The sequence below is a fragment of the Scyliorhinus canicula genome, chromosome 14, assembly GCF_902713615.1.
Source record: "Scyliorhinus canicula chromosome 14, sScyCan1.1, whole genome shotgun sequence".
Lineage (NCBI taxonomy): Eukaryota > Metazoa > Chordata > Chondrichthyes > Carcharhiniformes > Scyliorhinidae > Scyliorhinus > Scyliorhinus canicula.
In genome coordinates, this window is record NC_052159.1 from 26,662,128 (window position 1) to 26,686,185 (window position 24,058).

The following is a 24,058-nucleotide window of genomic DNA, read 5'->3' on the forward strand; positions in this document are numbered from 1 at the left end:
AACCACTCAAAATATTTACCTGCCCCAGAGTCATCCTGAACCCGCATCCGTTGTATGTGCAAATTCGTGGGTACAAATTCTAATTTCTTCTCAGCTTTTAAACTGCTTGCTTTGAAAGAGGGACCTGCAGAGGACAATTTTATGCTAGTTAAACTGAGCAGGGAGTTTAAAACATTTAAAATAAAAATCCTATTTGCTTGTCAGCCAACTGCCATACTTTTAAAGTTCTAAACATCCACCCGGATGCTTATACGTCACAACACTCCTGCCTTTGCACAAGGTGGAAGAAGGCTGCAGCAGCAAGGTGATCTCTGTCACTGTGGTTAGACGTGTCAAGAAGATCGGCAACATGTCAACATTGTGTAGACAATGACGGCACTCCAAGATCCCCATGTTAAGCACAGGTTCTTGCAGGGTCTATTTGCTTAATCCTGTGGCAATGGAAGATTAATGATGAGGACAGGGCTGTCCATAGGCATAGTCAAGCATCTGCATAGCGACAGTTGCATGAAGGTAATTGAGTACCCGCGTTGGAACAGAGGTGACCTGCTCTGTGACTGAAATCCTCTTCAGGATACTCATCCTGCAGGATCACCATCTTTGTGGTCAAAGAAAGTAAACCTTAAATTTTGCTACTTGGAATGTGAAGACTCATAGCTGCAGTATACTTCAATTTCAATGCATTACGATCAAGGCAGAATGGCAGCAAAGATGGATGGAAAAGGAAGCAAACACTGGGCTCTGAATCTCACAGTCTTATGGAACTTCCTGTCCATGTTCCCCAAAATCTGTGGGTTTAGAAACAGCCTGTTTAACCACAAGACCACCTATGGCAAAGACACACGACACTAAGTAGATATCCTCAAATTGAAGGACAGTTGATGACATTGCAACAATTTGTTGTTCTGTGAAATATACTCCAGCCACAGAGCAGCACGAGTGGATAATTAATTTCCCAGCAGATAGTTAGAATGGAAATTTATCACCCAAGTCAACATCAATTTGCTCAGAGATAAGGAACCTGTAGTATCATGCTGCACTGAAAGGAAAGGGATATGCTTCAGAGATTTGGTTGAGAAATATTGTCATAGCAGTGTCTAGAGATCTGTGCAATGGCCACAACCAACATTGCTGAGTCAAGCACTGACCGAAAAGTGAATATTATTCCGTGTTCCTGAAAACCCCACATTGATGCACACAATTAAGAATGGAATGATTTAGCAATGTAATCTGGCAGTATCTTCTCAATTTAGGCCAACCTTTATACTGGTGCAGTTCCGTTAAATTCTCCTGGTAATTTATTATGAGTGTTTGGTACTGAGTAACAATTTGTCGTCGAAGATTTTCCCAACAGGGCGATAGCTCACCTAGATCATCTAGCTCACAAATCCTGCAAGGAAGAGTCAAGAACAGTGAGAAGTCAAACAAACCATTTTGTAGGTAACAAAATGCGAATTAAACTTTAGTTTCTTGACATTAAGCACACACGAATCTTCCAAATTACCCAACAGAATCATATTCCACTTAACTTTTCCAGCTACAACAAGTACAATTAGCTCTAATCTTCCCAATTTACTCAATTACTTCAGCTAATTTGGAAAGCAAAATTATCCCAATTAAAATATTAAGCAGCCATCCAAGTATTTCCTGGGTTAAACACATTTTGGAGCATCCTATTGCACTGGCTGACACAGTCAGGGCCTTTATAGTTCTGGTCCTGTCTGGTTGATGGGAATGACATGGCCAGGATTTTAAGATGGCTATGGTGCAGCGATCACACATCATTCCCACCTCTTTACCATTTTAATTCAATGCTAAACAGGCACACAAGGGCCACCTACTTCAGCTGGGTAAGAGCCTCCATACATACAAAAATTGCAGGGCAATGTCACTGGCACTGCAACAATGTAAATGGAAAAGTTACAAGTGCCCTGCAGTCAAACCTGTCAACAATCTGGCAGCAGTATCAGATGAGCATTGAATTCTATATTTTCTGCAGACATTAGTATGCCCGCCATCTGCTTCTTCCTAAAAACACAGAATTTTCTGTGGAAAATAATCTCTCCCCCGCCACCCCCCACATTAGAATCAACTCAGCCATGACCAACCAATTGGATGAAAGCATTGGCAGCACAAGGATTTTGTACAAATAGGCTTCTAAATATGAACGTGTAGCACAAAACACTAGCTATAATTTAACATTAAGTGCAACAATTTCAAGTTTTTGCAAGGTGATATAAGTAAAAATTCAAACTGGTACAGGCATGGGAGTTACACTTCTTACCATTACATAAATGATTACACTTTCTAAAGCAACTCAATGTAAAGTATTTCGAGACATCTTGAATATTGTGAACAGCCAAAAACTTGGAGGAAATGATTCCTAAAATAAAAGTTGAGTGCCTTTTGCCACAACGGACAGCCATCTGTTCCTTGGCAATAACATGCAATCAGAATGTTCATTGGGTGAATTAAAATCCAAACAGCATTTTTTCCTCAAATGGCTCAGGTCTCTGGAGTTCAAATAATCGGAAGATCTAATGGATCTGTATTTGCTACTTGAATTATGTCTGAAGGCTGAAGTTCCAAAGTAAAACTTTGCCTATTTTTCTGTCGTTAAGAGTTTAGGATCTGGCAGAACTGTCTATTAAAGAATATATCTAACAGCTTACACCCTGCCTCAATATTGTTATAGTGCAGCTTGCAGTACAGAATTCACATTTTGAACCATTTTAGCCACTGAAAGCACTATTTTGAACAAGAAAAGAGGTTCAAAACAATAGGCTGCAAAAACAGAAAGGCTAATAGCTTTAGATTTGGAATGGATTCAGATTAGTCAGCTTTATTTGATCTACAGTATACTGGACCGGCAATAATTATGCTATTTGTTCAGGCTAAGTAGAAAGTAAACAGATCTTACCTTGCTGCATCCTCTTCAATAACTAATTTTACAAACTGTCTGGGGACATGAAGTGATAACATGCTCTCTGCCATCTGCTCCAGTATCCGTAGATGGTTCCCATCTGTTGTTGGGAAACGGTACATCCGACAGATAACCCCTCCAAACACTGCAATAAACAGGTTAAACATTTTGATATTCTGTCATTCAACATTTTTAGTAATGAAACCACTTTACACAAACAAAGTTATATTTCGGCATGGCCCGACAATCCAATTTCTCTAAAATCTGTTAAATCGCAAGTAATTTTGAACTACAATAGCAACAGCAACATGTATTTATATAGCACATTTAATAAAATGTCCCACGGTGCTTCATAGGAACATGTTAAAGCAAACTATGATACAGAGCTACATTAAATGTTAGAGCAGATGGCCAAAAGTTTGGTCCTAGATAAAGTTTTGAGGAGTGTTTTAAAGGAAAAGAGACAGGTAGATAAGCTGAGAACTTTATGTTAGTTAGCTAGCGAAGGCCAGCACCACCAATAACGATCGATTAAAATTGGGAAAGGGCAACGTGTCAGAATTAAATAATGCCGTTTGTTCAGGCTAATTAGCTTCTTGCATCCTCTGCAATAACCAGTTTTACAAACTGTTGTGTGATGTGAAGTGATAATATGCTCTCTGCCATCTGATTCACAATAATCTAATGGGTCCTGGGACTGAAGAGGCTTCGAGATCGGGAGGGATGTAGCCATGGAGGGGCCTGGAGTCAAGGATGAGGATTTTTAAAGATTCAGGCATTATTTGATCAGAAGCAACTACAGGTCTGCGATAACAAGGCTGATGGGTGAATGGGACTTCTTGTAAGAATATGAGTAGCGTTTAAGATGTCAAGTTTACGGAGCAAAGAATGTGGGAGGCTAACCAGGAGTGTGTTGGAATATGAAGTCTAGGAGGTAACAACGGCATGGGTGGAGGTTTTGGCCACAGATGGGTGAAGGCAGGCAAAGTCATCAACATTGCGGAGATGCAAATAGGCGGGCTTTGTGATGGCTTGGATATGTTGTCAGAAGCTCATTTTGGGGTCAAACGCCACCAGGATGGACTTCTGGTTGTGCAGTGGAGGGGAAGTGCACGTAATATTCCCCCTAATGATCCTTTATGAAAGTTCTTTCTTAATGCGTTGGTATATCGTTGTTTACTGCTGCGAAAATCAGTTTAAACACTCAAGGAACACGTTTTTAAAATATGTGCCCAAGAATTTAAAACATACATGTTATGGTGCTCGTGACCGTAGTGTGGTGGTGAAGAACACAGTTTATTCCGTCCCATTCTATATTGTATCCTAGGGCTTGGATTCATTATTAGGTGATCAGACCTGTGAATAATTAGGTCTAGTGCAGTTGGTATGTAGCATCCACAAAGGACTGGATCAACACTCCAATGATTCGGAGAACATTATCAGCAAAATCAGCAATATGTTCCCTACCATTCACCCACAAGATACAACTCAAAAGAGGATGCAAAACCTGTGATACAGGCACCAAGAAGAGTACCTGAACCTCTTTGGGATTGTCTCAAAAAGGAGTTAGACAGAATGACAAAATTAAAAGAAATCAGAAAGATAGAAGAACCTAACGACCGGTTTGTGTACAGAAAAAGAATAGCGATAATTGTATATGCATGGATCCTAAAGATCTTAACGAGACCATCAAAAGAGAACATTACCAAATACCAAAGCATGAGGAAATCACATCGGAGATGGCTGGTGCACAATTCTTTATAAAAATTGACGCATATCAGGGTTTATGGCAACTAAAGCTCGAGGAACGAAGTACAAAATACTGTACTTTAGTACGCCATTTGGACGGTACTGCTTTGAGAATGCCGTTTGGCATAATTGTGGCATCAGAAAGTTTTCACCGTGCCATGGAGCACATAATCGAAGGCATCAAAGGTGTACGTGTGTACGTGGATGATATCATTGTTTAAGACTCAATCATAGAAGAGCACAATATGAGGTTGCTTAAAGTTCCAATGAGTGTCAGGAGAAATGGGCTGAAGCTCAACAAGTAAAAGTGCCAATCTGGAGTAACTAAGGTCACATTCCTCGGTGACAAGTTCTCATCGTATGGCATTGAACCTGACAAAGTCAAAATCCAAGCAATTCTCTACATGCCAAAACCACATGACAAGAAAGCCATCTTAAGAGTGATGGGTACGATCAATTTTAGAGGGAAATTCATTCCAAACCTGTCAGCAAAAACAGCACATCTACGTGGTCTCCTGCACAAGACAATGGATTTCACTTGCACTGAGCAACATGAACAAGAGTGGAAGAAGCTCAAGACTTCACTAACAACCACCCAGTTCCCACATTTTTTGACCCATCTAAGTAGATTAAAGTGTCAACAGACGAGTCCAAAGCTGGTCTGGGAGCAGTTCTTCTGTAACTCGAGCATGACGATTTGAAACCAGTCGCGTAGGCTTCGCGATCCACAACGACAACAGAGCAGGGTTCAAATCAAAAAAGAATGCCTGGGTTTATTTGTAGGGGTGGAGAAATTCAATGACTATGTCTATGGGCTTCCAACTTGTCTGTTGATGCAGATCATCGTCCTTTGGTTATCATAAAAAAAAACTCAACCAGATGTTTCCACGCATTCAGAGGTCAATGATGTAGTTACAACACCATGACGCAAATATTTGTTCTCAGCAGACATATTATCGAGAGCACCGAAAAAAGTATTTGTAGTGAAATTGCTGAAGATATAGATCTGCATGTCAATCTTTTTTCCACACTACTACCGGTATCAGATACAAAAGAAGAGACCAGGATCAAACTCTCCAAAAGGTGATGAGGTACATCAACTCATATTGGTCCAGAGGTCAATGTATGGAGTTCTACAATATAAGATCAGAACTCAGTATCATTAATGGAGTGGCACTTCGTCTGAACACTATAGACATACCTCAATCTCTTCGCAAAGATGCACTAAATATACCACATCCACTGGCGCCCCTCGTCAACTCTACTAGTTAAATCAGCGAAGAATTCCAGTAGATTTGTGAAGTATGATTTCCCCTACATAAATCCATGCTGATTCTGTCCGATCCTGCCACTATTTTCTAAGTGGTCTTATATAAAATCTTTGATAATGTATTCTAGAATTTCCCTCACTACTGACATCAGGCTTACTCGTCTATAATTCCCCATTTTCTCTCTACCTTCTTTTTTAACTTGTGGAGTTACATTAGCTACCCTTACGCTTCCCCATATTATACTCCATATGCCACGTTGTTGTCCAACCAGTTAACCTGTCGCAGCCTTTCTGCGTCCTCAGATTTGTGCTGGGTGAAGAAAGTCACTAGTTTTCCCTGATGGGAACGGCCATAACCACAAGGCAGCCATCTATTGTATAGGTTGAAAATGAATGAGTAGTGCATGGCCCTCGATCAAAACATTTTTCAGCTGGGATAAGAGAGAACAAAACAATGTACGAATCCACAGAGTGCATCAGCAAAAAAATTAACTGACAATACAAAGTCTACAAATTTGGATATTTTTACATTATTTACCTGATCTTAATAGCGCATCTTTCTTCAGTGAAGAGTGTTTGGAACGAATACTCAAAGATTCTGTTAAACATTCATCAACTGGCAAAACAGTCTGCAAGGTTACACAGGGAAAGAAAAATATTATCCAAGTTCTTCACATTTGGAGCACACCCACCCACCCTTTACACACACACTACATGTTCAGGTTTGCCATAGATATCAGGGGTTTATCAGCCTCTCCTGTAAGTGGTCTAAATATCTTGCTCTTAAGGGAGTTTATTTTCACTCCCCTATCTCTGCTTAAACAACAGCATTGTGAATGGACATAATAGCATCCATTGTAACCTAGCCTGAAATTTGTGCTCTTTGTCTGTGCTCCCTCAGTCTTCCTGAAGGCAGACCTAATAAACATTTCATTAAGTTCAGGCTCTAATCAAATAGGGTGGAGGCGTGGGCTTGAGTAGGGTGCTATTTCCAAGAGCTGGTGCAGACTCGATGGGCCGAATGGCCTCCTTCTGCACGGTAAATTCTATGATTCTATGAAATCACTAATTAGCTTTATGTGACAACATATGAAAATATGCATTAGGTTCACTTGTTTAAAACCAATGTGCTTCTATTTGCATAATATGAATGCACGACGTCCTCTCACATGAATGATCTTTCTTACATACAAGTGCAGATAATTTGCCTTCAGACAGAGCACAAGACAATTAACGTTGTTGCTTTCTTCATGCTAAAATTCATGCCACTGTGTCAAACAACGGAGTGCTGACTATACAGAGTTTTCCTGATGACAGACTCATTCTTTTCTGACAATGTAATAATCGGAACCAAATCAGTTGCACAATTTTCAAATTATAATCTACCCATTTGCAATATTTACCCTCCCATTGGTTGTGTCAGGCGATCTGCTAACAGGAATCTTGCCTTCAACTTTGTCTTCCATCTGCCACGCTATGACAGTGATATTGCCCACACGTTCATTTTCAGCAGACCTGTGGTAATATATATTGAAAGCAATCAAACAAAGTAGTGGGGGTAAAAGGAAGCAATGTGAAAGCCTAATTGATTTTTGCCTTGGCTAAATTTTCATTAAAACCTGGCAGCTTATGCATTATTGAACTGGAAATGTTTTCACTGGCAACAGGATTTGCAACCAGAGAATACACATTAAAGTTAATTAGCAGAACAACCAGAGGAAATAAAAATTTACACAAAGAGATGATCTGGAATGAACTGCTCGGTGGCGAAGACAGACTCAATAAATAACTTTCATAGGGAATCGGATATTAAGTGGAAATAACAGGGGCTAATTGGATAGCTCCTTAAAAGTTGGCACTGGCACAATGAGCCAAATGGCAGACTCCTATGCTGTACGATTCCATAAATCTGCACAACTATTTCATTGCAATCCACGTCGAAGGAACATTATGAACGATACTAATAATGGAAAATGCTGGAAATAATCAGTAGGTCTGCAGTATCTGTGGTAAATGTTTCAAGTTGATGCCTTATAACCAGAACTGGTAAAAGTTAAGAGGTTCAACAGGTTTAAAGCAAACACAGGGGTGAGAGAATAAAAAGGACTGTGATAAGATGGAAGGCAGGAGTAATTAAATGGCAAAAGGGATGATAGTGCAATGTACTGAAATGGGACAAGAAACAAAAAATGAATCTCGAGGAAGCTTCTTTATTTGCCCCATTACATCTTCCTTTCCTTGTACCATCACCCTTTTATCATTTAACCTCTCTTGCCTTCCACTCTCACCAGACCTTCCTTTTTGTTCTGGCCCCATTTCCCCACCACTATACATGCGTAAAACTCATTAAATGTAACTTTTCCAGTCTGTATGACGTGAAACAATAACTCTATTTCTCACTCCAGATACCATCAGAGCAGCTGAGTATTCACAGCACTTTTCAGATTTCTAGTATCCATGATGTGTTTTTAATTACTGACCGTAATGTTAGGTGCAATCTGTGATTCTTCTCTTTCAGCAAATCCTTCACTGTATACGTTGCAGAACCCAACAGATACATCTGAAAAGTTAAAAAAAACTGGGCTAATAAAAAAATGCACCTTTCCTCAACTATCACCACAAGGACTGAGTATTTGGGCTCGGAACTTTGAAACCATCAGAATGCTTTGCTGTTTGAAAGCAGGGGAGGGGTTGGTGGCACAAGATAGGGAAACATTCTGGTGGATCAAATGTCAGTTTCAATTGAATGGGTTGTAAAGCATGCCATGCATGGTTTGACCAGTAAATCAGCAGACCCCCTGGCAGATGGGAAACTCAAAAGGAAATTATTTATTTTTGTGAAGCAGGAGTACCATTTCCACCGAGTCAGCTGTGGCTGCTTCCACCAGACACATGAATCCCCACCACGGACCCACCTTCTTCAGGTTAAAGATCAACTGGGCTACACAATAGGGGGCAGCGCAGTGATTAGCACTGCTACCTCATGGCGCCGTGACTCGGGTACGATCCCGGACGAAGCTCACTGACCATGTGGAGTTTGCACATTCTCCCTATGTCTCACTCCCATAACCCAAAGATGTGCAGGGTAGGTGGATTGGTCACACTAAATTACTCCTTAATTGGAAAACATTTTTAAAAACTGGGCTCCCCAACATTAAGTCAAGTGCCCCGGCTGCTCCATCTGTGGTTGCAGTCGAGTTCAATGCCAATGAACTCAGAGCAGACCAGGTCTTTGACCAGGATTAATGGCTGACAGATTGATGCCTCGCACCTTCAAATCTCCACCCACAAATCATCTGAAGCAGCGGCCTAGGTGTGCAAGGGTTGGTCAGAAGGCAGGAATTTACCTAATAGGTACTGGAGGTGACACGGAGCTTGCATAGGTACAGGAACTGTTTTTTTAATTTACAAGAATCCTTCTAAATAATAGGTGAAATACAATTGAAAAATCACTGCAAGGTTAGCAGTGAGCTGTGAAAAACGATGGATAAAATTTACATGGATGCAAACCCAAACCCAGAGTCACAAAATTGTATCTCAGTTTTCAAAAAACAATTTCAGTCAGAGTGACCTCCTGACTGGTGCAGAATTCCGACCCACTACAGCTACAGATGCAAGTCTGGGAAAGGGAGGGAGTGGAGATACATAGATGGATTAGGAGACGAGTCTGGTCACATTAATAATTTAGTTGCACTAAATTTAAAATGATACTTTCAGAGAAATAACTATTGGGATGCAAGATCATTTACAAGGGAAAGGACTTTTCTGCCATGGTTATCTTGATCAACTTTAAGAGGCAATTGTAGAGTGTAATTTACCAAAGAATGATCTCATTGTAGATAAAGAGACCAGAATGTAACCGAAACTCAATATGCAGAGGGTGGGAGCAGTACTGGTCGTGAGTTTATAGGGATCATCTGCGCCTCGTAGAAAGAACTTGATGAAAGTAATTTCACTTCTCTAGTGAAAATAACAATCTAGAATTTGCTCCGACAGATTAACCGTGCCTATATAGACTTGCACTTGCCCATTCAGTAGGTGGTATGTTTCACTGGAAGTACGTGAAACTGAACCAAGACGAAGCAAGCATCTGGGACCTGAGAGAACATAACATGCAACCGTGTATCTTTTTAAAATCAATCAGATCAAAGGGTTGCAAAATTAATACAGAGAGGATAGTATGAAATTAGAGTGGGTGAATTCAAGGCCAAATCAGGAACCGAAAGAGAAAGAGGGAGAAAAAGAGACAGGAAGGAAAAGTAAAAATATATTTAAAACTTCCAACAAATGAATGAGACTCCACAGTCCCAATCATTAATTTTCACTGTCAGAGAGGTTCATTGGTAGCATTTAAAATGAATTTGACAGCTAATCCAGACTCAATTAAACATGCGTGGACCTTAAATGGCTCAAAAACTCCGTGTAATTTCAGACCAGCACTAATTATCTGTGGTGGGATTAGCTCATATCTACAGCACACGTACTGCAACTTCATTGCTTGTTAATTATCCAGCTCACCATTGAAATGCAGAGAGATGAAATTTTCATGAAGGTAGTGATGCACCTCAAAAGAAACCTGTTGATTTCTGAACTGACCTGCAATCTGCCCCCACTTGAAGGTTCTGTAACAACGAGTGCTATTAGCCTCGCATTTTGACAGCAAATTATAGGCATAGCTCAATATTGCTAATGCAGTTGCACCATGAGGTGCTGGGCCATCATATGTTCATCTATATTGAGTCCAATTTCATTAGTATCACAATCAGTAGGTCCTCTTGAGGAAACAGAAGCTAATGGGAGTCACCCTTCACTTTTCTTACTATTCTTCCAATTCATTAATTTTTTTCAGAAGCAGTATAGGCATGGATGTTCTCAACTAGGTGCGGTGTGCACAAGGCAAATCAAGGTGAACTCCTTTATCCTCTCGCTGTCTGTCCGTAAGCAGAACTGTTTTTAAATTTTTTTAAAAATAGGTTGTGGTGTGTTTCCCCAAACCCTCAGTTTGTGAAGTGCAAATTTTTTAAGTTACTCGCAGCAAACACTCTATGATTAAATCAAAAGGTTAGTTTATTCACGTGCAAACATTTTTGAAGTGGTGGGAATGATTGGAACTTCACACACAGTATGGGGAGAGAAAAGGATAGAACATAGAACAATACAGCACAGTACAGGCCCTTCGGCCCACGATGTGCCGACCATTTATCCTAATCTAAGATCAACCTAACCTACACCCCTTCAATTTACAACTATAAATAACTTAACAGTAAAAAACCCTTTTTCAATGCACTGGACAAATTAATCATGGCGTTTGTACGGTGGGAAAGAACGCTAGGATCCCAAAGAAGGTCCGAAAAAAACCAAAATCCAGCGGAGGGCCAGCCCTCCCAAACCTACAATTCTACAACTGGGCAGCGACGGCGGAAAGAGTGATGGGATGGATAAAGGAGCCAGAGGCCGGGTGGGTGCATGCGGAGGAGGCCTCGCCACGGCGGCACTCCCATCCCCGCCCAAGAAACACTCCAGCAGCCCAGTGATGATAGCCACCCTCCAGACCAAGTTGGAACTAACTAGGGCAGCAATTCGGATTGACCGAAATGTCCAACAAAGCCCCCATCTGCAATAACCACAGATACACACCAGCACTCACCGACGTCACCTGCAAAAGGTGGAGACGGGAAGGGGGGGGACATTGACAGTCAGCGACCTATACACTGACGGTAGGGTCACAACACAGTGACACAGAGATTCCAAATATCTAAAGGCAACAAACTCAGATACCTGCAGCTTAAAAACTTCCTATGGAAGGAGACAAGGACATACACGCGACCACCAAGACAGACACTATTAGAAGAGCTACTGGACGCAGACATTCTAGGCAAAGGGAACTGTAGTGACATGTACGAACGACTGCCAGAGAGGGCCTACACCGAACTGGACATGACAAGGAGGAAATGGGAGGAAGACTTGGGGTTTGAAATAGGGTGGGGACTGGAGCGAAACACTGCACACGGTCAACTCTACCTCCACATGCGCGAGGCTCAACCTAATGCAGCTAAAAGTGGTACATAGAGCCCACTTGACCAGAACCCGAATGAGCAGGTTCTTCCCGGAGGTGGAGGATAGATGTGAACGCTCCCAAGGAGGCCCGTCCAACCACATGCACATGTTCTGGTCTTGCCCTAGACTTGCTGGGTACTTGAAAGCCTTCTTCGAGGCAATGTCCAAAGTGGTGCGGTCTTCGGGGTATCGCACCAGCCGAATCTCTTCATGGGGAGGAGGGCGGATGCCTTTGCCTCCCTGCTCGCCCGTCATAGAATTTGGCTTGGTTGGCGATCAGCAACACCAAAAATGGGGAACAGCAGTGAAAAAGGGGAGGGGAAGGGAGAGGAGCTGGAGTGGAGAGGGATAGGGAGGATTGTAGGCTGAGCCAGCCAGACAGCAACAGACTGTAAATAGAGAAACCCAAGGAGGAACTTTTGTGACTGTACAATAAATGAAAACGAACAGCAATATATATAATTTTGAAAATACCAATAAAAGGATTTTTTTTTAAAACTTAACAGTAAAAGAGTCACATAAATGGATATCGGTTCATGTGTTTGCCAGAGTCCAGAAAGTTCCTCTGGGTGCTTCCCCCCACAAGTCCCAAAAGACGCACATTCTGAATTTTCCCTCCGTGTACCCGAACAGGCACCGGACTGTGGCGACTAGGGGATTTTCACTGTGAACTTCATTGCAGTGTTAATGTTAGCCTACTTATGACAATAGCAAATATTATTATTTATTGTCTATCCTTAATTGCCCACTTTCTCGTGAGCAATTAAGAATGGGCAACAATGCTGGTCTTGCCAGCGATGCTCAGATCCAAGAACAAGTAAAAAGCTATACCATCTGGTTAATCACTGGCCAATTTTGAGCAATGTGGTAATTATTCTTTTCACAATATACTGCTACTGTTGAACAATTTTCTAGAGAATACTTAACCTGATTCAACACAAATTGCAATAAGTCATCATTTGAATACAATATAACGGAGGTAGATCAGTGAATCAAAATTGCAAATGTGTTCTTATTCGCTTCATCCAATTTTAGAAACATTTATATTAACAGGTCTATACGTAGAGACAAATTTTGTAGCACTTACAGTTCCCTGAGATCTGTCCTTGACATCATACACTAAAAGTTTAATTTGCGTCATTTGATTAATGAGAGAATCCTGGAAAAATGCAACACTACTTAGAAATATGGGATTGTTCGTACCCTGCAAGGAAAGATGAAAATAATTAATAAATTCTTCTTGTCTTAACAACCCAAGCACAGTGAGGTACATTCAACTTATTAAGCTCCTTTAAAGTGATTTTGTCCCTGAGCCCAATGTAGCTCATCCTTATCAGCCTAATTTAGGAGCCTTTAACGAAACATTCATCTGTTAAATAAACATATTTTAAAACCCATAAATGTAATCGATTTAAGCTTATTTTTCACCAACTAAAAGCTTTTTCTTGACAGTTCATAAGGTGTTGGCCTCAACACAGGACCTGGACATGCACCAGCTGATTCTGGGAGGAGATTTAATTTGTGGTTAGACCAGAGACTTTGGGGGGTGGGGGGTAAAGAATTCTCCTTCTTTTCCCCAGTGCAGAAGGTATATTCTAGGAAAGACATTTTTTGTGGTGGGAAGGCCCATTCTTCCCGAGGTGAGGAAAGCAGAGTACTTGGCTATAGTCATTTCAGACCATGCTCCGCATTTGATGGACTTGGTATTGAAGGTAGGCCCAGTTCAGCGCCCAGCGTGGAGGCTGGATGCGGGGTTATTGGCGGACATGGGGTTCTGTGGGTGTATATTCGAAAGCTACAAATAACAATGTAGGATTTAATGGGAATGGGTCAGTCTCACCCTCCATTTTGTGGGAGGCCTTGAAGGTGGTCATTAGAGGGGAGACTATAGCGCACAAAGCATATGTAGATAGGGAGTCTAGAGAGGAGCGCCAGAAGCCAGGATGATATTATGGAGGTGGACTGTAGGTACTCGAAAGACCCATCCCCAAGGTCCAGGTTCAGTTTAATCTGTTGTCTCTTGGAAAGGCAATGGGTTAGTTCAGAGCCGCTGAGTGGGGGCAGCAGGCATCAATTTCTCCTCTGCTAAAAAAGGATAATGATCCTGAGGAGTGTGGGCCATACTGACCTATCGCATTGCTCAATGCGGACGCTAAGCTATTGTCTAAGGTGCTGCCGTTGAGGTTGGAACCCTGTCTTCCTGGGGTGACAGGTGAAGATCAAATATGATTTGTTACGGGTCGGCAATTTTCTTCTAATATGCAGCGAAAGTTAAACACAGTTCTTACCCCCTCTGCCGGGTGTGGTCCAGAGGCGATTGTAACCTTAGATGCTAAATAGGCATTTGACAGAGTAGAATGCAGATACATCTTTATGGTTTTGCAGAGGTTCGGGTTGGAGCCAGATTTTGTGTTTTGGGTGCGTTTGTTATTTGAGGCTCCCTCGGCTAGTGTTCGCACCAACACCATGAGCTCTGGGTGCTTTCAGTTAAACAGGGGAATGAGGTCCCCCGATCTCCCTCCTTTTTGCATTGTCGATTGTGCCATTGGTCATTGCTTGGAGGGCCTCAGGTTAAGTGGAAGGGGACAATTAGGGGAGGAGATGGAGCATAGGATATCCATGTATGCTAACGACCTTTTGCTTTACGTGACAGACCCGGTCCCCACTTTGGGTGATATAATGGAGCTACGGAAGAACTTTGGATCTTTTTCACAATGTAAATTAAATCTGGAAAAGTGAGAGTATTTTCCAGTTAACCCCCGGGGGAGGGAAGCCAACCTGGGGGTGTTTCCTTCTCACTTAGGGGATCTAGGTTCAGGCATCTGATGTCCGGGTGGCTTGGGATTGGGCCCGCTTCGTAAGCTGAACTAGTCTTGTGCGTAGGGTCAAGACCGATTTGCAAAGGTAGGCTGACCGTCCCCTGTCCTTGGCGAGCAGAGTCCAGTAGATTAAGGTTACTTCCACAGTTTGGGTCCCTTTTCCAATGCCTTCTTCTCTAACTACTTCTTTGGAAAGGTCGATAAGATATCATCCTTTATTTGGGCGGGCAAGGCACCGAGGATTCGTAGGGTAGACCTTCAAAGAGATAAACAGTCAGGGGGACTAGCGTTCCCAATTTGTTATTTTATTATTGGGCAGTTAAAGCTGAGAAGGTGTCAGATTGATGTAATGACCCAGGGTCTACTTGGGTACAGATAGAGGGGAGGTCGCGCAGGGGTTCTGGTTTGGGGGCACCGGTGACAGCTTCGCTCCCCTTCTTGCTAACAAAATACTCTTCGGGTCCAGTGAGTTGTTTCATCTCTAAAGATATGGAGGAAATTCAGACAACGTTTTAAACTTGGGTCAGTGTCGAAGCTGGCCCCCATCTGTGCGAGCCGGTGAGGTCGGACGCCACGTTTGGGGTGTGGGGGAGAGAGAAGGTTGGAGAGATTGGGAAACCTGTTTCTGGAGGGGTGGTTTGTCAGTCCAGAGGAATTGACGGTGAAGTTTGGGCAGGCTCAGATACGTTCAGATATCTCAAGGTTCGGAATTTTACACGACGGATCTTCCCAACAATCCCAGTGGTGCTGCCAATACCTCTGATGAAAAGGCTCCTTTTGCTCTCGGGGTTAGAGGAGGGTGGCACATCCAGCATTTATGAACGGATTCTGGCAGAACATTTGGCTTCAGTGAAAGGGGTAACGGCCACGTGGGAGGAGGAGCTGGGGCCCATAATAGATGAGGCCCTTTGCAGGGTGAACTCTACATCTTCATGCACGAGGCTGGGTTTGATCCAGCTTAAGCGGTGTTTAAGGCACACCTGACCAAGTCTAGGATGAGTTGTTCCTTCTTGGAGGTGGACAATAGGCAAGAGCGCTGTTCTGAGGTTCCGGCCAACCACACGCATAAGCTCGAGTTTTTTGGTCTCCTTTTTTAACATCATGTCGCAATATTGAACTGGAGCCCTGCCTGTTAGTTGTCATATAGTGGTGTCGGACTCGGCGGGTCTGCAGGTGGGTACTCCAAAGGGCGCAGGGAAGCGAATGTTCTGGCCTTCGGCTTGATGATTGTCTGGAGGCGGGTTCTGCTAGGGTGGAGGTCTGCATATCCACTTAGCACCTCCATATGGTTGGAGACTTGATGGGGGTTTTTGAATCTAGAGATGGGCAAATACACCGAGGGTTCAGTCGAGATTCTATCAGAGGTGGCAACCTTTTATAGTTTACTTTAAGGGATTGATTGCGGTCAGTTGGGTCTGTTGGTATAGATTTGTCTATTTTGTAATTTGTAAAGTGAGAAACTCTAATAAAAACATTTTTTAAAAGTTGGATGAGTTGAAACTTATTGAATGCAAGTGCCAAACCAGAGAAAACACTGGAATAGTACAGTGTGGAGGAAACAAAGACATGTGGGAAGACAATGTGGCATTGTGCTGACACAGGGGCAAGGGATGAGTAGTTGCCGAAGTAGATACTCTGGGAAGGACATTCAAAACGCTACTTTATTCTAGCTTATAATCAAAGAACAAATAAAAGTACAGCACAGGAACAGGGCCTTCGGCCCTCCAAGCCCGTGTTGACCATGCTGCCCGACTAAACTACAATCTTCTGCACTTCCTGGGTCCGTATCCCTCTATTCCCATCCTATTCATGTATTTGTCAAGATGCCCCTTAAATGTCACTATCGTCCCTGCTTCCACCCCTCCTCCGGCAGCGAGTTCCAGGCGCCCACTACCCTCTGTGTAAAAAAAACTTGCCTCGTACATCTACTCTAAACCTTGCCCCTCGCACCTTAAACCTATGCCCTCTAGTAATTGACCCCTCTACCCTGGGGAAAAGCCTCTGACCATCCACTCTGTCTATGCCCCTCATCATTTTGTAGACCTCTATCAGGTCACCCCTCAACCTCCGTCGTTCCAGTGAGAACAAACCGAGTTTATTCAACCGTAGAACAAACATGTTAAAAACACTGATTGATGGGTAACTGCTAGACCTCTTAAGATGGTTATGTCATAAACTCTCTCTTTTAATTTAAGGTAAAATAGAATGCCCTGAAATGGGGTTGGTGTGAAGTTGTAATGAACTTTGCCTGGCTTCAGGCCCATGTAATCTGGCCGCCAAGGGGCTAGGGGCCCAGATAAAAAAATTATTGAAAGTCAGGTGTGAACTCTAACTCCTGGACATTAAAGGAGAAGCAGTTAACCTTGATGCTGGCAAGATCTCAGAGGCAGTCAGACCCAAAGTAGGCATTGCATGCCAGGCAGAAGAAAAGGATTCATTTTGGGTTATTCACCAAGTGGTGTGCTGGTGAGAACTCTTGTTTGAAGAATCTGTTGTGGAGAGTTAAAGACTAAAGAATCACCAGTGGGTACCTAGCTGTTGGAAATCTACTCAATTATGCACTGATGTTCGAGTGAAAGAAACTTGTTTAAAAGAAAACTGAAGGGCAGCACGGTGGTGCTGCGTTCAGCACTGCTACATCATGACACCCCCAGCCCACGTGCTGTTTGCATATTCTCCCTGTGTCTGTGTGGGTCTCACCCCACAACCAAAGATGTGCATGGTAGGTGGAATAGCCATGCTAAATTACCCCTTAATTGGAAAAATTGTTAAAAATGTAAAAGAAAGCTGGAAGATATGCACAGGCGGAACAGGGAGGAAAGAGCCTGTTGAATCACTGGGGGGATTTTGAGACTGTACATACAAGGTTACAAGTCTGCTGACAATGTGACATAACAGTCATGCTAAGCAATTACTGGTAACCGGGAATAACTTTTTTGTAGTTCAGTGTATTAGTCGCCCAAGTATTAATATTTTGGTCAATGTTGATTTTAGTAGGTTTGTTACAGTAAAGGTCAATCTTGTTGTGCGATTCTTTGAATGGGTCATTGGGAAATTCATATCTCTTAACAGTTACAAGTCTCTACTGGAATCAGATCAACATCTCGTAATAGCAGTGTCACTGGCTTTTATTACTCATGGAAACGCATAAATTAATTTGTCTATTATGCACAAATGGGAAAAAGGTACAAATCTTTAAAACAAAAACAACAAGTAATAAAGAAAATGCAAATGATCATTTACAGGATTAATACCAGAACAGAAAGGCTACAACTATCAGAAAAGGCTGAACAGACTGCAGCTCTTTTTCTTAAAAAAATGAGAAAGGTGATCTGATAATGATCTTTCAAACTGACCAAGATGTTTGGATAGCGTAGAGAGCAGGTATGCTGTTCTAGAATGAGAGGTCACAGATATAGGTGGAGAGGTGGTACATTTAGAATTGAGATAATGAGGAACTACTTCTCCCAGAGGTGGCAAATTTTTGGAACTCGCTGCCCCATAGTCAGTCATTAAATGGTTTTCAAGGAGATAGATAGCTTTCTGATATTAAAAAAAGAGGTTAAACAAGTATGGGAAACAGGTAGGCAGGTAAATCAGGACCAGGAAGAAATCAGCCGTGATCTGATTGAATGATGGAGCAGGTTCAAGGGCTGAAATGCCAACTTCTGTTCCTAATGCTCACCTCTGGAGTCCTGAAGTAGGAGCCGTTGTGTTTAATAAAGAAATTAGAAAAACCCACAGTGAATGGCGCCACTGTGGAATTTGCTACCACAAAAGTGGTAAAGGTGATGCGGGAAAGCTAGATAGGTGCAAAGGAGGAAAGAACACAAATATGCTGATTGAGTGAGATGTAAATGCAGTGGAAGTAAATGTGTGGAGCATAAACAACAATGACCTTTTTCAGTACTGCAAAGTCTATGGAATTTCAATTAATTCTATTTGAGTGACTGAAAATCAGACAGAAAGATCAACACACAACAGATGGATAAACTCACCTCTATAATTTCAGTCTGTACATGTTTTGTCCAGAAGGCTTGTGGCGGGGTTGTTACACTTACTGCTACAAAACTATTAGGCTTCCGGTCCAAGGAGGGAGTGACCAATTCACTGCAAGCTATAGGAACAGGAACAAATCAAAGCATAAATTTGTTTTTATTAGTATTTAAAATGGTGAAACCGCTCTTCATTTAAATGTTGACCATATTAATGGAACTGTTGTCAGCAGCTCTTTGCAAATACCATGGGAACAATTATTTATTCCAGTATTTCATTGGTGTCATGTGAGAGTATCTTTAAGAAATGGGTGTGTATGTAAATATCCGAGAGTACCTTTAAGAAATTAGTGTTTACTACGGCAGTGATGTCAGAGAGTGGGTGGAGCTGGGTGTCTGTCAGTCTTTTACTTTAATTTTTAAGCAGGCTGCAGGGTGTGTTTTAGTTTCGTTTTCGGTGTTGGAGCTGAAGCCAGACCAAGCAGGTGTACTGCTGATCTCTCTGCCATCAAAAGACTATCTCTTGATCATTTGGTGAATTCAGAATTATAAATGTTTTCAGTAGTGACTTTACCCTGTGTGCTGCTGGTAAAAGGTGTTTTAAGTCGTATGGATGTTAAAAAGGAAAGCTTAAAGGTTTACTTAGTGTTGTAGTCTTTGGGGGTTGTATTTGAATTAATGGTTGCTAAGATGTTCACTATAGGTTTTAAAAAGGCTAACTTGAGTTCATAGAATAAACATTGTTTTGCTTTAAAAAATACTTTTCCATTTCTGCTGTACCACACCTGTAGAGTGGGCCGTGTGCTCCCCATACCACAATCTATTAAAAGTTTTGGGTCAGGTGAACTCCATGATACACTTTGGGGTTCTCTAAACCCTGGCCCATAACATTGGCGTTAAAGTAATATGCCCATTCGATGCCCTGCTTAAAGTACATTTTCACGTTATCTAAACAGCAACTAATAAGAAAAATAGGAACACAAGACGACCAATCAGTTAAGCTTGTTTTGCCATTCAATGAGATCATGGCTAATTTGTACCTCAACTCCAGGTATCCGTTTATGCTCCACATCCCTCAAAACCCTTACCCGATATAAATCTATCGATCTTAAAACTAAAAATCTCAATTAACAGAGCAATTCCCTGATCAGGTCATACTTTTGTTAAATGGTCAATCACTGCACCACTGAAGGTGGATTCCAGTAAGGGTATTAATTACCTGACTCATTTCTCCATCCATTCAAATAAGTGACATTTACAAGTTTCAATCCAATAAGCACAACTCTTGAATTTGGAGAGTTTTGGAATGACTAGTTGATCAGCATTTTCTTCACACATTTCTTTTAATAAGCGAGGGTAAAAACCAAGTGGTCCTGAAGATCTGTCTAAATTAAGTACCATTATTTTCTCCATTACATATACTAATGTTCAATCCAGACTTCCTCCCTTTGACTATTTTTAGGTTCCTTTGTGCCATGGTATTTTTCCACTCCTCGTCTGAGATACACTTTGTGCACGCAATTTCCTAATTGTCCTTTATAGTCCAACCAGTATTCATCACCAATGAGCGCTCCTTCCTTTTAAATCACGGTTTCCCTGAATGTATTTATAAAAACATTTCATCTTTGACATCTAAAACCCCTATATTTGATAGTGAGAGTGAAGTAAATGTTTAGGGTGGAAGATAAGCAGGATTGGCACGGCAGTATATATTATGTATGCATGTGTGCATGCAGGCGAAGAGAAATCGGGTAACTGTTCAGGTAAGTAAATCAGAGAGTCTTGTGGAGCACAGAAATTGTCCATCAGAATTTAAAATTTCATAGACTCTCCCCGGGGGGCCAGTGTGCCAAGGTCCCAAAGTGCATCTTGCCTCGTATATCCAGTTTCTAACATCCTGGAGACCAGAAGATCGGGTCAGAGTTAATGTTTTAGATTAATGACCTTTCATCAGACCCAATGGATGAAAGGTCATAAACTTGAAATATTAACTCAGTTTCTCTCTCTTTACATATACTGCCAGAGGTGGGGGCGTAGTGGTATTATCACTGGACTGTAATCCAGAGACCCAGGGTAATGCTCCGGGGTCCTAGGTTTGAATCCAACCATTCAATACAAATCTGGAATTAAAAGTCTAATGATGACCTTAAAACCATTGCCAATTGTCGAAAAAACCCACCTGGTTCACTAATGTCCATCAGGGAAGAAAATCTGCTATCCTTACCTGGTCTAGCCTACATGCAACTCCAGACGCACAGTGATCCGGTTGACTCTTAACTGCCCCCCCACTGAAATGGCCTAGGAAGTCACTCAGTTCAAGGGCAATTAGGGATGGGCAACAAATGATGGCCCAGCCAGCAATGCCCACATCCCAAGAACAAATTTTAAAAACTCTACTGACTATTTCTAGTATGTTCTGTTTTTATTTTAATATTTATGTTTTTATTTCAGATTTCCAGCATTTGCGCCACTTTGCTTCTGCCGTACGCACTTCCAACTTGTCATTAAAAAAGCTCAACAGCAGTTTGCATGCAGATCCAACTGCTCTTCTATACACAGGCGTTTATTGAACAAAGTCTAAATGCAGAGCAAGTGTGAGAGAAGAAGATAGATTGAAAAATACAGCAAATATAAGTAGCAAATAATGGTGAAAAAAAAATGTCTCCTACCCACCTAAACTAAATTCCAAAATGGGTTCATCTGGTTCCTGGCTGTTAGCTAGAAAAGAACATGGATTTGTCAGTAGAATACTACTTCATAATACCAAAGAATAAAACAAACCAAATCAGAGCTCAAATCATAACAATCAGCTTCAGAAGTATACAGTGAATAGTTTCTTAGTCGGCATGCCCCAATTGACAGAATAAGGGTAGGACAAGCTCACTGACTAAAATTAGACCATTTTTGCCATTTTAACCTCTTTTATTAGCAATATAAAGAAGGATCAACTATGACAAGTAAAGCGAGAGATGCAAGGCTCAAAAACTCCAGGGTCCAATACCTGTATTGATGAGCTATTAATTTTGTTCGTGGTACATTGTTTTCTCACTAGCTTGAAACTAGTACCCACAAATGACGCAAGAACAAGCTGACAAATGCTCAGGTCATTTGGGTGGTATTTTATTTATGTTGATAGAGAAGCCCAGGTTGGTGAAACAGGACTCGCCCTTCCTTCTTTTTTTACTTAATCTGGAGCTAGTAACAGAACAGCATTAAGTATGTGGTATTTTTATTTCGTTTGAAAAGTAATGCTTGCATTTTGGGCATCTGTGTGCTACCCATTAGATATGGGAGACTGAAATGTATATTGGAAGGGTTATTACAAATGAATTCACAGGAAAACAGAATTGATTTTTGTCCTCAAATTTGCAGCTTACTATACTGATGAAGTAAGGGACCAACACAAAATCTCTGAACTCTCAGGTACTCTGAAGGGGCAGAGAAAAAGGACATTGTAATTCCAAAGGAAAATAATTAATTCAGTTGAAAAGTATATATATTTTTTTAAACTCGAAAGGAAACCTCGCCAAACTAAATAGTGGATTTTGTGCAAGAACTCAGAATATGAGGAATAGGAATAGCCCATTTGGCCGTTTGAGTTTGCTCTGCCATTTAGTAAGATCAAGGGTGATCTTCAATTTTAATTCCACCTTCTGCACTATCTTCATATCCAATAATTCCCTTTGAATGCAAAATTCAATCAATCAGTCTAGAGTCTGGAATACATTCAGCGGCTAAATTTCCAGTCTAATTTCAGAAGACTTCCACCTCTGAGTGAGGAAACCGCTCATCTCAGTCCTAAATAGCCAATCCCATAATCTGGGACTGTGGCCCCTCCTAGCTCTAGACTCCCCAAGCAAGATCCTCCTACCATCAACCCTCCGAAGCCCCAAAAGTTTGAAATTCATTGAAGTTTAGCCCACGAGTAACAACTTTAAGAGCAAGAAACAGAGCACAAACTAGGTTGTGATGTCAAGATGAATAATGTTGAGAAGATTTGCTCTTTCACATGTAAACAGTAAATTCATTGCGCCAACACCACAGTACAAAACCCATCCATTTGGCTTTTCAGAGTGAAATAATTTACAGGCTGCAAAGTATGCATTCACCATGGGTCAAATATCTTTAATGGCTATATTCAACAAAAGATGGGAATCATTTGTTAAGTTGGATTCAAGGGCTTTTAGATCATAAAAACTATTTTAAAAATAGGAACAGGAGTAGGCCATTCAGCCCTTCGAACCAGCTCTGCCATTTAATAATGATGTAGAGATGCCGGTGTTGGACTGGGGTGAGCACAGTAAGAAGCCGTACAACACCAGGTTAAAGTCCAACAGGTTTGTTTTAAACACAGGTGTTTGAAACAAACTTGTTGGACTTTAACCCGGTGTTGTAAGACTTCTTACTGTGCCATTTAATAAGATCATGGCTGATCTAACACTCACTAGATCCACTTTGCTGCCTCTTTTCCGTAACCCTCAATTCCCCTACTGATTAAAAACTTATCGATTTCAGCCTCAAAAATGTGCAAAGAGCGTGGCCACAGCTTCCTGAGGTAAATAATTCAAAATATTCAACACTCTTTTGAGAGAAGAAATTGTTCCTCAAATCCATCTTAAAGGAACACCATTTATTTTGCTACTATGCCCTCTGCTCTTCACTCTCCCACAAGTTAACCCTGTCTGACCCCTAAGAAACTTGCATGTTTCAATCATATCACTTTTCTTCTGAACTAGAGTTCAGATCCATACCTGGGATCATGTTAGTAAACCTGTGTGCTGCTCCAATATCTTTTCTTAAATAAGGTGACCAAACTGTACACAGTATTTTAAATATGGCCTCACTAGTACCTTGTACAGTTGCCGCAACACCTCTTTTCTTTTATACACCAGCCCCCTTGAAATAGTACAGTGTTGCCATTATGTGAAAATGTTCATGCAATACCGCCCTGGGTGTGATGAAAAATGATTGCAGCAGTAAATCATAATTTATTAGATATTTTAGCATTTACTTATTCTTTCACACAGTTTCTGGTTAAGAAAATACTGCATTCATATCTATAAAATTAATACCCTTATTTATAATCAATCCATGTCAACTGCTTAGACAATTTGAAGAAATTGTGCTTTAAACCTGGGATTTTACTGGAGGAAGGAAGGGTCTTTCATATTTAGGTTTAATTGTTTTGCCAGCACTAGTTTCTCAAGAGTAGACCAGTAAATTAAAAGACCGGATGCGCTATAAA

The 24,058-nt window shown here is 41.4% G+C and overlaps 1 protein-coding gene across 13 annotated transcripts in view; it reads right to left on the bottom strand.

The window, feature by feature from the left end:
* Positions 1-24,058, bottom strand: part of LOC119977492 (inositol polyphosphate-4-phosphatase type I A) — a 246,016-nt gene that overhangs the window by 80,763 nt on the left and 141,195 nt on the right. For all 13 annotated transcript variants that reach the window (XM_038818525.1, XM_038818520.1, XM_038818524.1 and 10 more), the window contains 9 exons: positions 21,487-21,531; positions 18,817-18,935; positions 13,087-13,203; positions 8,423-8,502; positions 7,346-7,457; positions 6,481-6,571; positions 2,921-3,068; positions 1,260-1,390; positions 20-124 (listed from right to left, as the gene is read on the bottom strand). In XM_038818525.1, the coding sequence (XP_038674453.1) occupies positions 20-124; positions 1,260-1,390; positions 2,921-3,068; positions 6,481-6,571; positions 7,346-7,457; positions 8,423-8,502; positions 13,087-13,203; positions 18,817-18,935; positions 21,487-21,531 (948 nt within the window). The remainder of the gene's footprint in view (positions 1-19; positions 125-1,259; positions 1,391-2,920; positions 3,069-6,480; positions 6,572-7,345; positions 7,458-8,422; positions 8,503-13,086; positions 13,204-18,816; positions 18,936-21,486; positions 21,532-24,058) is intronic.